Source organism: Diplotaxodon limnothrissa, linkage group LG16, assembly GCF_057381915.1.
Source record: "Diplotaxodon limnothrissa isolate DT_005_m linkage group LG16, D_limnothrissa_male_GT1.1, whole genome shotgun sequence".
In the NCBI taxonomy this organism is placed as follows: Eukaryota; Metazoa; Chordata; class Actinopteri; order Cichliformes; family Cichlidae; genus Diplotaxodon; species Diplotaxodon limnothrissa.
Window position 1 is genome coordinate 30,226,843 of NC_140611.1, and position 14,588 is coordinate 30,241,430.

Below are 14,588 nucleotides of genomic sequence, written 5' to 3' on the forward strand. Positions count from 1 at the left end.
AGCATATGACAGAGTATTGTTTGATATATTCATAGACACTAAAACCAGCAAAGCTTGTTTTTTTTTGTTTTTTTTTTTGTTAACTGTTACCACTGATTTAATTTTTGCAAAGAAAATCAAGTCCTGTGTCAAACTAGAATGCTACATTTTCGGTTTCCTCTTTCACACAGCGTGCAACCTCTTCTTTCCTCAACACGCTGGAACATTTTGACATTTTTTTACACCACCCCAGATTACCACTTACAAAAAAGAACAGACTTCCCATCATCACCACTTATCACAAGAAGCAGGCTTTTAATTTCACCCATGGTTCCCCTCTTCTCCACATTTTTCCCCTCTGTATAATTGACTTTTTACAGGTTTCAACCATCTCTGGACATCTTCTGCAGGCTAGGCAGGTATCAGCTCCTCCTCTACCTTTACTACATACATACACTTGGACACACACAAACACACACTTGGACACACGCAGATAAATGCACACAGCTTTCAGTACATTAACAGTTATTTTCCAGGGTAACATTCGTGGCTTCAGGGTCCAGGTGTCTCTGCAGCTGCTGACCCATGTTATCAGCCAACCTCAGCAACCAGGCCTCCTCGAAATTAATCCTGACGCCGTCACGCTACTTCTCTTGCTCACACTGATGGCTCCCTTTCTGTGCGACAATCCCCTCCGGATCCTAAGCAGTCGGGACTCAGACACACTCACCTGCATACCCTAGTCCCACGAGATGTGCCTATCAATTGAAAAGGGGAGATGGAGTGACCAGGATTACAGCCACGGCTGAGATAATTATAAGCTTTTTTAATGAAGGGGCGGTGGAGGCTGGGAGGCCAGGTGGAACAGCTGCACAAAACAAATCCGATTATCCAGGAACCGTTTTTTCCTCTTTCAGCTTCAGCATCTATCGCTGCCTTTTGTAGAATATTTCCCTGATCTGCTTCAAACATTTCACACATTGGCTTTTAGAGTTTCTGTTTCTGCACCAAATCCTTATTTATTTGTGCATTTTTTTTGCTCTGTTTTGCACATACTGTCAGCACCTTTAACTTGATTGAGAATGACCTACCTGTAACATGAACCAAATCATAGTTGCCATGCATGAGCGATACCCTCTCAGTAAAGTGTAAATTAACCTTGACAAAAAAATCTCATGCAGCCTTATTCACTTAAAAAAAAAGAAGCAAGTGTTACTTGTGTTATTCAAGTGCGTCAGAAATCCACAGAGGAAGAATAACAAAAACGAGCCTTCCTCCAAAAATAAACGCATAAAGACAGACACGTATTTTATTTTTCTCCTTCCTAAAACAAGTGACACTGCTCATCTGAAAATGTAATTTACACAAGTGGAGGTATCAGTAGTCAGTATGAAAGTTATGTGTGACACTTTTTATGGCAATATCAGTTGTAGGAGAGGTGCGAAATGCAGAAAACGGGTTTAATTTATTTAGATATAAAAGTGCACAAAACCTGATGTAGTTTCACATGTAATGGTTTAAAACCACTTCAGGAGGCCATGTGGACTCCTGAAGTGGGAAAGTACAGTGACCAAGCTTGTAATTTAAAACGTGTTGGTAGGAGTCTCTTCCAAGCGTCATTTGAATGAATAAGTCTTTAGGTTAGTCCAAGCAAAAAGCACTAAAATCCCAAACAAGAGGCAAACTACTTGAGGCAGCTTCTTGAAAACATCCATTAATATATCTCTTATAGAAAGACCCTTGATCAAGGCGAAAATGATTTGGAGAGATGAGCACAGATTCACCAGTGACAGGCTGCACCTGCAACAGACCCCAGGCGTCCTCACTCTTAGAAGCCTGCTTCATAAATGCAATTATTAGACAACTGTTCATAGTAACATGTGAAGAAACGACAGCTTGAGAAATCAGGTTTTTCACATGTTTATTTGTTACCCAATTAAATTAAATTAATATAGCACCAATTCACTGCAACAGTCACCTCAGTCCATCCACCAGGGTGGTATCACCGTTGTATATGAATGAAGTCAGCTGTAATTTGGTGCTTCCTCTTTTTTCTTCTCCCATGCGGTGTCCCCCTTCTGTCATCCTCACGGAAACCCTGAAGTAAAACCCTGACATGCTTCAAAAAGATACTAAAATAAAAAACAAACCTTCATACTGTACATACATACTTCACACCTGTACAATTAGTATTAACTTCTAGCTCTTGGTAAAACTTGCAAATTCCAAACAAACTTCACTGCAACTCTGTTCGCTCTTTTAAAATGCAACTATAAAAACTTATCAGTGTTGTAGATGTTATGAAGATCATCACGACGTAGAACAGGGAGGTCTTGCAGTACAATGGCGCACTTGTCTGTGAAATCTGGCTTGCAGAACTAAGCAATGAACAAATGGATTACAACATCATGAAACATTCAATAGCACAAAAAACTTCCAAAAACAGTAAAAGAGCCATCTTGTTTGAGCTAACAACTACTGCCTGGAGAAAGGAAAACTCATAGGTTTATTGTAATCAGCAGTAACGAACAAAACTGCTCATAAAATAATGTAAATTTTCAACAATTTAAAATAGCAATTTAAGTTTTACATGAGTTTATACTCACAATCTGCAGGATTTAGGCTCTTAACTTAAATGTTGTTATTGGGCCATTTCATCCACATCCTAATTTACTTACAATATTACAGAAATAGTTTCAGCCATGCAAGTTCAATATAATAATGGGAGAACAATCTGTGGAGTGAAGTCAGGCTCTTATAGAAACAGTCATGTTCTATACAAATTATACTTAAAAATAATTGTCAGATATGATCCTAATCTCTTGACTCGTCTGTGGAGAATTTACATTACAATGCACCATGAATGCGCTTTAGGTGGCGAACTTCAAACAGGCCATTGGGTTTCTAGCTCTCCACATCTGTCCACAATACACAATTATATTTGAAGTTAACGAAGCAATCCCAAATTTGCTGCTCTTCTTCTCCTCCATCTGTTTGGCAGATTCAGCACAGTTTAATGCAGTTTCCTTTCTCCCCATGAAACAATGTCATTGTTTCCTTTGTTGTCACTCAATTTGTTTAACATTGCTCCACAACAATGAGTAAACTGCAACTCAATACAAGCTAGTATATTCTTCATTTCCAAACAAAGGTAAGTAATGTATGTAAGCCACGAAAGCTACTGGAATTAACAGTGTACAGTGAGGCAACTTAAGCTCTTTACAGTGTTTTTGAGGGAGACTTATCTTATTCTTATCAAAAATGTTCGCATCAGTAAAAGGGAAAAAGCTCATTATTTTGCAGCTTTGTTCTGGTTGTGCTAATTTGACATTGTCGAGGTCCTTTTTCATGTCTGCGATGAAATATTTATGGTGTGAAGAAAATATTCTGTAAGAATTATCTGGCTATCAACACGATGCTCTGTGGCTTTGTGTTAGGCATTACATCAATTGGAATAATTTTTTTTTCTAAAGGCCATTGATTCACTTTGAACAAGGAAATCTGTGAACAATTAAAAGGTGTATGAATATCTACCGGTGAAATTTAACAGGTTTTACATGCCTAAAACCACTTTGATGCCCAAAGGTGTCCTTTTACCTTCAGCAGTAGAATACATCAGACAGTTTTCCAAATGAATTTCTGTCAATTTTTTTTGGATGAACATTAGAGGCACAGTAATTATTATTTTCTGTCAGAGGTTTGATTTTGATCAGTATAGCAGAGGAGTTTGTATGTTCAGACAGCTGTGGGCTACAGCTTTGCCTAGTTTAATTGTTCCTTTCATCAGATACAGAAATATAGAAACATTGATGAACTAAAATCTTCACATTAAGGCTCGATTTAAAAATAGACTTCACCAAACACCAAAACTCCCCCTAAAATACTTCCCCAAACAAAACAAGACTGGCAAAAAGATATCCTCTCTGTATGAGAGTATGTCTGATGTCCTATTACATGTGACATAACTCATTTGATTAAGAGATTCTCTGCAGCTTGTGCATATTTAAATATCACATGGAGCATTTTTTGTCTGATCACATTTACTTTGTCATTTATCTTCCAGGCATTCACTGAATTTCCAGCCCAGCTCAAAGTAATTTTTTTTAAATAACCATACAGAAACTGAGAAAAACAATCAACACATTGTGATAAAAAAAGACCCGAAAAATCAACGAATAGATCAGAATTAAGATGGGTGGTATTGTATAGCTCATCTTTATTTGGTGACACTTATGGGCGTGGCTTATTTATATATGTATTTTTTCTCCTGTTATCAGTACTGTGACCCCCGTTGGCTGGCTTAACTGGCCATACCACTGCATCTATAGCTCATGGAGGCAGGGAAAAAGAGCCATAGTAAGTTTGGTGCCACAGTGATAAACATGCAGCTGATTGAGTTCACAACCCTGGCTTCAGGAGCAGCTGCTTGGGCAATTCTGCCAGCACCTCAAACAGTCTGTTTGAGGTGCTGGCAGAATTGAGATACCTCTCTCTTTCAGATACTGCCACATACAACATCTTAACAGTCTGGGACTGAATTCATGTACGCATTGCATAATATACTGTCTGTTTTAGTGAAGTGATTAGTGACTCTGCAGTGCAGCTGTCTCTGATGTTTGTCTGCCAAGGTACCGAGCTGGGAACTGGTTTATGATATGGTGAAAAGCTTGGGTCTGTGGATGCTGCCAAGCCTGTTCATTAAATGCGGAGCTTCTTTTGAGATGCAGAATTTAATTTATTCAATGTTTGGATTAAAGTCTTATCTCTAAAATGTAACAGCAACTAGAAATCATTTAGCAGATGGCAATACACAAGGAATGGCCAAGTTCAGTGTATCAGCTGATGTTTTTGGAGCACACATTAGACATTTATTTTGTTTTATATATATCTGTCCTAAGTTTATATTGGCAAAATATCAAGGTCTTGACTTCCACCAGTGAGGCAGGTAGCTGAGGAGGGATTCCAGTTTTACAGTTTTTATAGTAATAGTACATTTACAGTATTAATAGTACTTATTAGCAGTTTTTGGAAAAGCTATGAAAGACGATAGAAATCATTACTTTTTCTTTCTATTCTCTTTTTTATTGAGTTTTTGTGAACCTCTGCAAACAACAAAACCACCAGAATACTGTACAAGGGATGGACATTTTAGACAACCTTAATGTCATTTACAGACCTCAATTTCAAGAAACACACTTGCACACATTGCAGAGCAAACATTCTGCCTTGTCAAGAGAGCTTTTAGCTGTGGGACTGGAGTATAGTGCCAAGCCAGGCGAGGTAAGCTCCTGAAGGGGGGTGAAAAGCATAAGGCAGGTTTAAGGTTGGAGGCAATTGTTGTCAGGAGAGAGGATGGCAAACACTTCTGCCTTTGAGCTTAACTTAAAGGTAGAAGATGTTAAGCAGAGAAAGCTGAAGAGACTGCACTGACCCAGTGTCAAATAGATGTGGTGGCTTAGGGTAATACATAATCTAGAGTTTGAACTACTACACTTATTTAAGCTAAAGCAGATACTAATTTATTTTAATCACCCAGTTTAATTACTCTTTGTAATTGCTAAATGTGAAATGAGGTAATCAGAATTCATTCATGTGTGATGTAAATGTGTATATTAAATTAGATGCCATTCTGTCAAAATGTTGATGAGATATTTCAATGAAACACTAAATTTTCACCCCACTGTGGTGCTAGATAAGGAGTCACCAAGATTAATCACCTGAGGACTCTGCATCAAGTTTGTGGGAGGTGTTTGAGCAGACTAATTGTTATTTTTCAGTCTGGACTAAAGTGGTGGAATCACTGGTTAACAGACTGGCAGTGACATCCCTTAAGCTGCATTGGCAAAAACAAAAGTGGTCGATTTAAAGCTCCCAGGATTGTACGAAGTGCCGTATTGTCCATCTTAAGGTTACTGCTGTGATTTAAAGCACACAAAAATACTTATTTCATTATCAACTAAAGGCAGAAATTCACAAGCGGTAAGAAAATGTCGCACATGCACCTTGACTCTAATAAACAACAGACTGAATAAAAAATGAATGAACTGTGTGTACATACTTGAAATTGAAATGTTTGCAATTGATTTTTCTCTGTCTACCAGGAGTACCTTTCTTTCACCCTATTTGTTGGCTTTTATTAAGTTAGTTGCCCGCTGGAGGAGGAGTGCAGCTGCAGAGACAAGCTCATTTGAGCCACAATGGAATGGCAGGGCAAAGCACTTAAAGGCCTTGGGAAATCAGGTCATTATGAGCCGTGGTTTTCAGGAGTATGACCAGAAAGGTCAATAAGAGAGCATGGAAGCACTGAGACAAAGTCAGAAGGCGTTAATAGGACTCAATTTCCATCTGGGTGAGCTCTCAGGAAGATCTTGGCTAGAGGGTTGACAGGTTGTCATTGAATATTATGGGAAGCAACTTCAACTCCTCAATTGTCATTGTCTTACATGCCCCCTGGAGACTGAGGGATAGACAAATAATCACTGCAAACCTTGCAGATTTATGCAAAATTTGTCGACAGCAAACTCACCTGCTGCTATAATGCACAACTTGCCCTTCGCCTTTTTAACAGCAGTACGTCTGAAAACTGGAAACATAATAATCCTTTTTTCTTATGCACAGAAACTTTCTCGGGGATCTTTGCACTGAGATGAAGAGTAGAGCGAATAAGAAAGAACAGATGAGTGGATTATAAATCACAGCAAAGTCCTACCTCTGGACCAGTATTTGCTGATCGTGTGTAAAAAAAGACATTGCATTCATGTCATGCATCTCTGTAGAGCTTCCCTGCATTTTCACACTGTTATTCATTACTTCTTGCCTTTTGCAGCTCACTAGCTATCAACTGTGTATCATGTGAAACATAAATAATAAAATGTCATTGCATGAGGCGTCAGATTTTTGCACTGTAGTTGAAAGATGTGAACATCATTGCCTCTTTTTTTCCTTGTCCGTTTTTGTCTTCCTCAGATTCCTTACAGTAGCTCGGGCTGCCTTGTGCCAACCAGAGTAGGAACATCAGTGGGTGAGTGCTTGACAGAGCCAGCACCGGGGAGTTAATACCAGTCACTGCTGGAGGTGTGATACAGTCCCAGCCCACAACACATTGATTCACACAGGATTAAGCCACTGCATGATGCTTCAGGTTGAAGGCCTGGTGCAGGTGATTTACTCTCCCCGTCAAACTTAACATCTTTGGACCATCCTCTGCCCTGTTCCTGCTTTCGGTGGGACTACTAAAAAAAAAGCATCTGCTACTGTAACAACCAGATCACCGAAAGGGATGACTGGCAGTCATCTTGCTCAGGTACATTTTACATCATGTGCATGGTGTCCAATTAAGAGTGCAGCTGTTTATGAATTTAGTTATCCAAATGTGCGTTTTCTTTATTTTAAGGGTGGAAAAAATATTTTTTTCAGAATTTATGATCAGATTGAGACTAATGCTCAACTGTCAAGATGCTGACTCCCAAGATTCCATCAAAATTGAACTGAATTCCACTCATTTTGAGCTATATATCTGTGCTCTTTTGTTTTACAGCTGCAATGAAAATACAAAAGAAGCTAAACATTCTGGAAATGACAAACACGTTTTATATAATGAGCTGTCACCATCCATTCAGGCAGCATAATAGTGGCACTGTCTTTGTTACTGTTCTAAATAGACTAAAACTCCTGGTGTCAAAGGAATTAAAGAATCAAATGTAGTGCAATACTCTTTAAATACCAATCTATACAGAAACAGAAGAAACCGACTGCTAAAATAAGCCTCGGATCAAAGGAATACAAAAAAATGTGTTGTGCATTTGTGATTCTTTCAATGCTGTCATGGTCATTCCTGCCAAGGAAAACATCTGCAAAAATCAGCTCCTTTGGATGTAGATGGATTTCTGTTTTCATATTGCCAACCCCAATCAAAAACAATTACATGCGCTACAATGTGGAAAAAATACTCGCAGCTGTGTTAACCTGAATCCACTTGATGCAACACACAAAGAATGGCGCAGCGATATAGATGGGAGTTTAAGCTTAGAATCTGAAGCGGGAATGAGCTGGTTGGCTACATAATTATGTGGAAATCCAGAGAAGAGGGTGGCATCTCTGGTAAACAGACTGGGATCAAATGCCTTTGTTTTCACTCCAGACAGAACAGGGTGTTTGGCTTATTTAAAGAGAGGCTGGAGGATCGCATGGTGATTGTTCAGAGCCTTGGCATACCAAATTAGCTTTTGCCATTCATTTGGAAACATCTAATCAAACATTAATTATTGTGACCACCTGTGAAAGGGAGGGGTGTAGAGTGTTGCTCATCTGCTCCCTTATGCTAGCTGCAGGGTTTTTCTCGCTGAATTCAATGAGTGAGCCCCAAACAAGGACCACAGGAGACAGAGGAGCAGATTGCATTCCATCAGATCGTGGAGTATCTAATAAGACTCACACCAGCATCTGAGCCATGCTGCTGTTTGCCAGGTTTTCTACGGCCACTGAGAGCCTAGCATGATTCCTTTGACCCAGATATTTAGCAGCTTAAGAGCTTTTCTTTTTTAAGATTTTCAGGATAGCCTGTATTACTCACCCATTCTGAGATGCGCTGGCTGGATGAGCACAATTGCTGCTGAATCTCGCAAAGATATCTTACAATAGAGTAATCTCGATTGTCTACCTTTTTGTACTTTGAAAAACAAAACTGGCATGCCTTGGGGTCATGCTTGTTTCCATTGCTTGTTTGTGTTCAAGACCATGTTTTCCAATCAGTTGTGACATGGTCTGTCAGCCCAAGAAGAGTGCTGCTTGTCCTGTGCATAGTCAAATAAGAGTGGCTGGAGGGTGCGTGTAATATAGGTGCAGTCAGGTATGGCTTCCAGAGCAGTGCAGCCCAAGAGAATGGCTAGTAATCAGCAACCAGAGGTATCTAATTGGCATATGGCTATGTGAGTGCCAGACTGGTCTGCTCACTCATCCAAGTAGAATACATCTTCTAGCCATCAAAAAATGTGAGACAAAGGCAGTTCTAATAAAAATTGTGAATACATTATCTTCAGAGTGGATGAGTTATATAAAGGAGAAAGTGGAAGAGATGGAGAGGGAGACAGAGCGGGAGTGAAAAAGAGCACTCGCTGTTCTTTGCCTGACAGAACCCCATGAGGCAAATTGGTATTGAGAATAGATACAAACAATAGTTATGTGTTGAATTGCCAAACCCTTGGGCCTGAAGCCCTCCAACACACACAAAAAAGAGCAAACCATTTTGACTATAGAATAACACATCAAAGCCAGAGGAGAATTGGACAGTCCATCAAAAACTGTGCATCTGGCAGCCCACTTCTGGGCACCAAGCCATCTCCATCCAAGCATTTCTTTCTCATTAAACAAATTTTACTCCCACCAAAACATAGCTAAAGCAGCAAAGTCAAAATCTAATTTCCCTGAATGAAATCAAGCAAAAATAATTCAGCTGCCAGCGCTTTCACAGGCACGCCATGTGTAAATAATCTCAAATGGCTGCTGCCTCTCAGAAGTTAATCTACCATTAAATACTCTCTATGATACTTACTATCGTATACTATCGGGACAAAATGTAGAAAAGCCTCTCTGTTGTATTGATGTGGAATGTCAAAAGAAAAATTAAAAACTTGTCCTGTACAGAATCAGTAGATTAGAAAATGCTTACCACAGTCGCACAGATTACATCTAATTCATGACAGATGTGACTTTGAAATAAAATAAACTCTCAGTGATGTTAGTATTGGATGTGTGGATCACCAGCTTAATACCTCGGCTTGCATAAACATAAAATGTTTTGCTATTCTTTATGTGCTGCAAATTCCCACGGTGCCTAAATCAGCTGTATTTGATATTAAGACCAATTTTTTGCTAAACCTATGCAGCAGAAATTGCTTTTGTCTCATGTTTTATGATTACAGAATGTCAAACTGCAGGGGAGCTCAGTGGGACGATAAGTCAATAATAACAAATCTCTCAATACCCAAGTGCCACAGTGTAGCAAAAATTGTTTTTGGAAAATGAATCACTGCAGTCATGAACACCAGTCTTTCAAAGCATAAGGTGTTACAGATTTAATTTCATATTCATTAATTTTGCTGTTGGTGCAACACAATTAGAGGCCTAGTGAATCCAGGACTAATCCTTAACACTCCTAGGACACGAATCACAGTAGCAGGAGATAGGAATAAATGAGCTGCAATAAAAAGGTACTAATACCCTGTATTACTCCAAGCTTAGAGCCTCGCCTTCCATCAGTGCTTGTTTCCACACCTCCTTTGGGACGCTGAGATACTCTTGCCACTCTGTCTAATTATTTTTGATCTATGTAGGTGGAGAAGAAGCCATAGTATCCCACAACTATCAACTACAACAGCAAAGCTGTTTTACAAGTCAAATCTTATCCATCCGGCACTATGATCCATGTGTGAAAAAGTCTGATGGACTTGTAATATTAGGTGTCACTTTCCATTTCTGGGCTGGAGGATTCAGTGGGAAGGTGGCCAAGGTTTCTGATCATATTTATGAATGAGCTGATGATGAATTTCATTTTCCTCCCACAGGAGTAAGAGAGGAAGCAATGGGCTGGACTATGACTCTAAAAGATGACTTTGGGGTCATTGCCTGGACACGGCAAGCTGGGAGCTACCTAAGCCTCTTCCTCCTCTTGTCTCTCTTTTCCATATCTGTCCGTTTAGACAACGTGTATCCTAGAGACCACCATTTTTCATGGAACGCAGGTAAAATATTTATTCTATCTTATTACAAGTGCATTAATAAAGGTCCTGTTTTGACTTATATTTAAATTAAGATATGCAATCCACCTGCTTGCATGTAAAACAACATAATTTTGTTCTTAATGGTAATTTAAAAAGTCAAATCTCTTTGAACCTGTTGAGGATCATGGCGATAAGATACGCAGCACGTGGAAGCACACATTTGCACACATGCATTTTCAGTGAAACCAGTTTTGTGGGGAAAATATTCCTTCTTTTTTTGACACACGTTGGACTGCAGTTGGACATCATCAAGCCTTCAGGCTCAAGTGCCTGGGGTGAAGAGAATAATAATGCTTTTTTTTTTTTTCTTGTAGAGTATTCACTCACAGCCCCAAAATGACAAGGACAGCTACAGTTGTTACAGCAGAGTGGCATGGTTATTAAGATATTGAGGCATATGAAATAGTCTTCCTGGCATGCTTAGTGAATTTATGGCCCCAGTTATATATAGTACACATTGTTGTAATGGAAAACATGCTGCGTATTGAGCTGTACAAATCCCTTATTCAAACACATTCACATGCACTCACACCTAAAATGTGTTTTACATCTCCTGTGTGTTATTTATGCATCCATTTGGTAATTTCCATGCAAATTATTAACATTTTTGTAAATTAATCACCTTTTGGAAACCTGTACTGTAAGCTGATGTCATTCTTTTTTAACAAGAATTTTGAGGCAAACTCAGAATTCATCCTTTGTTCGCTTCACCAATTCAATTGAAAATGCATTTGCAAAGCAGCTTGAGGAGGAAAATTTGGCCTTCCCACACAAAAGCCCCACTTGCTGTGCGATTAGCACTTTCATTTCTCACTCTGTGGTTGGGTAATGACACTGCCCAAGTGATAAAGAGATTGATTAATTTCACTTGAAAGAGCTTATGTTCAAAACGGATGTAACCGGAACACCAAGTGTGAGGATTTGACATCCTTTCAGAGCTAAGATGGCTTATAAGTTGTTTCTTAAATGGAAATGAAAATCAATTTACAAAGAAGAAAGGGAATCTCAAACTTAACATACCTCACCTCTGAATAAATCCTCCTAATATCTGTTTGACTGCAGGAAAACTGTTCGTCTCAAACTGCTGTTATCACAATGCTTTGATTTGAACTGCGGAACGACACAAACTCGAGTCGCACAAACACAGATTGAACACTTACTGTATTCGCATTGTATTGTGCTGATGAATGTCATTGATGTGAGCCACATATTTGTCTTAATGTCGGCAGCGGCTCCAAGCTTAATGTCTTAACTCAGACTATTAGGTTCATGTTGGCAAATATTGACAGGAACCATTTGAATACTTAATTTAGCTGACAGGCAAATCTTTTTCTTTAGGAATTGTCATTGTAGCAAAGATCTGTTCTCAATTAGCACAGCCACCCTTTTGTATGTCTGGCGTGTCTATCTAGGCCAGCAGCATTGTGGGGTAAGTCTTTTGTGTGAGCCAGTTCCCAGAGCTGTGGCTAAGCTGCGAGTCTCAGGCTGAAACAGGGAGCTGGAGCTATTTAAGCTTGACCTTCATCAGTGTCTTGAAGAACAAAATAGAACAGTGAGACACTGCTGCTAATGGCATTATTATTTCACCCTTAAAATAAATTGCTAAAAGAAATTCCCTTTAACATCTATAGATAACTTTCCTGGCAGTCAGTGCCACATTTCCAGGGTCATAGTCCTGTTTGCATCAGAATGCAGATATCGTGAGTGGAGCATTTTAAGTAGGATTTATTTAAGCATCTGCTTTTAAACATGCCACTGTGCTCATCCGGTGTCAGCTTTAGTCTACTGCAGTAAGTAAGGGCTTCTTTTCCAAGTTTTCAGTTGTCATCACTGAGATTAACGTAACTGTTCCAAAGAGGGTCTAAGGTGTTGGGATTTAGCTCTCAAAATGTATTTGTCTTTTTTTTTATAGTAAAGAAACAAGAAAACAGTCTTCCTGGGTACGTGTTAGCGTTCATCCCAAATGATTTCTATTATACATCAAAGCTTGTTTATTTTCTTTCTAAAAAACAAAAATAAAACGACACCCTCATTTAAGTTTTCATTTTCCTTCTTTGACTTGAGGACCAAGCTAGTTCAGGAAATTGATATGTCTTTAAATCCCAGAAGAAGAAGACAACATTGGTATTCTGGGGCGATCGTGGCTCAAGAGTTGGGAGTTCACCTTGTAATTGGAAGGTTGCCGGTTCGAACCCCGGCTTGGACAGTCTCGGTCGTTGTGTCCTTGGGCGAGACACTTCACCCGTTGCCTACTGGTGGTGGTCAGAGGGCCCGGTGGCGCCAGTGTCCGGCAGCCTCGCCTCTGCCAGTGCGCCCCAGGGTGGCTGTGGCTACAATGTAGCTTGCCATCACCAGTGTGTGAATGTGTGTGTGAATGGGTGGATGACTGGTTGTGTAAAGCGCTTTGGGATCCTTAGGGACTAGAAAAGCGCTATACAAATACAGGCCATTTACCATTCTGATGTATTTTAACAGTACACTGGAGACTGCATTTTCTATTTTTTAACTAATATTATTTCCCTATTTACACCTCTTAGTTCTTCCTCCTTTTTTTATTACACAAAATATTATTTTATTATATTGTTGGCTGGAGTCTGCTGAAAAACTCCAGGATGTAATCTACTCTTCATCTAAATTATGTGGGAACCTTCAGCAGGAAGATTCAGCTGAAGGGCAATGATTTTCAAAAGATTGAGAAATCAATAAAGGTTTTCCTTAATGAGAGATATCTCAGCCGCTCCTGGATTATTTAAAGGACTTACGGGGCTGAAGCCCCAGGATCCAGTCTGTAAATCATCTTAAATTGGTTCAGCTTAAAAGCGTAAGAGTCCCTGCTGCTTTAAAAATGTGACTTAATTGAACTTGGGTAGAATAATTTTTTAAAAAACAATGTGAGCTAACGGAACTTGGAGAATCACGTTAAAGAAACCTAAGAGATTCAGTTGGCATTGTTTTCAAATGTCTGTTTTCTTCAAGCTCCCAAAAAACAAAGGATGATGGGGAGACTTTCAGGTGCACATTGTTTTAAAGTCAAAAGACTTTAAAAGAAGAAAAGTTCTAAAGTTGTGTAAGAATAACAAATCCAAACTCCTCCAAAAACAGCACAGATGTATTTAAAATTCAACTTGAAATCAACAGTACATAATCACCTTAGTTGATCCCACTTAATTCCCGTATAAATATAGGGACCCGATGGATTTGCTGACGAGCTATGGTTAAAACAATCATTACAGCGCTGAATATGTGAGATGTTTGACTGTAAGAAAAAATAAACTCTATATGTGCTTTGATACAGTCAGGCAACATTTACATTTCATTTCAGGGTCTGAGTGTATTTATTTGCAATTTCACCACACTGTTGCACCATCAAAGCTGAAATCAAACATCACTGCTGCACAGAGCTTCTGTTGTTTCTCAAAAGTAAGCTCAAAGGAGGCAGTGTGCAAGGATCAAATCTTTGGGGATTCACTTTTAACCAAATGGCACTGAATAATTTACAGAGGTCTTTTTTTGATTTACCGTGGCAAAGAAAAAAAAAAAACACACACACACATTAGGCAAATGTATTTTGAAGCAGTTAACATCAGTTGATAAGATGTTGCAATTCAACAGTATCAGGTTACACTCAGTTGCAGTAGTTTTCTTTTGCAGACACAAACAAATCAACCTGTTAGTTATTACTTCTATAGTCAGTCCTATGGCGTGTAGGTGTCACGGCTGCCGAGGCGAGCCGTGTGGAGTTAGAAGGACCCAAGATGCAGGCAGTGGATGAGATGCTGGTGAGTTTATTTACACAGTGGTGAGAAGGCAAAACAGGCAAGAGGGAAGACA

General features: G+C 39.3%; 1 protein-coding gene across 2 annotated transcripts in view; it reads left to right on the forward strand.

Annotated features, from left to right (window-relative positions):
- Positions 1-10,558: 10,558 nt before the first annotated feature.
- thsd7ba (thrombospondin, type I, domain containing 7Ba) overlaps positions 10,559-14,588 on the forward strand; it is a 143,973-nt gene continuing 139,943 nt past the window's right edge. For both annotated transcript variants that reach the window (XM_085373691.1, XM_085373690.1), the window contains exon 1: positions 10,559-10,718. In XM_085373691.1, the coding sequence (XP_085229817.1) occupies positions 10,559-10,718 (160 nt within the window). The remainder of the gene's footprint in view (positions 10,719-14,588) is intronic.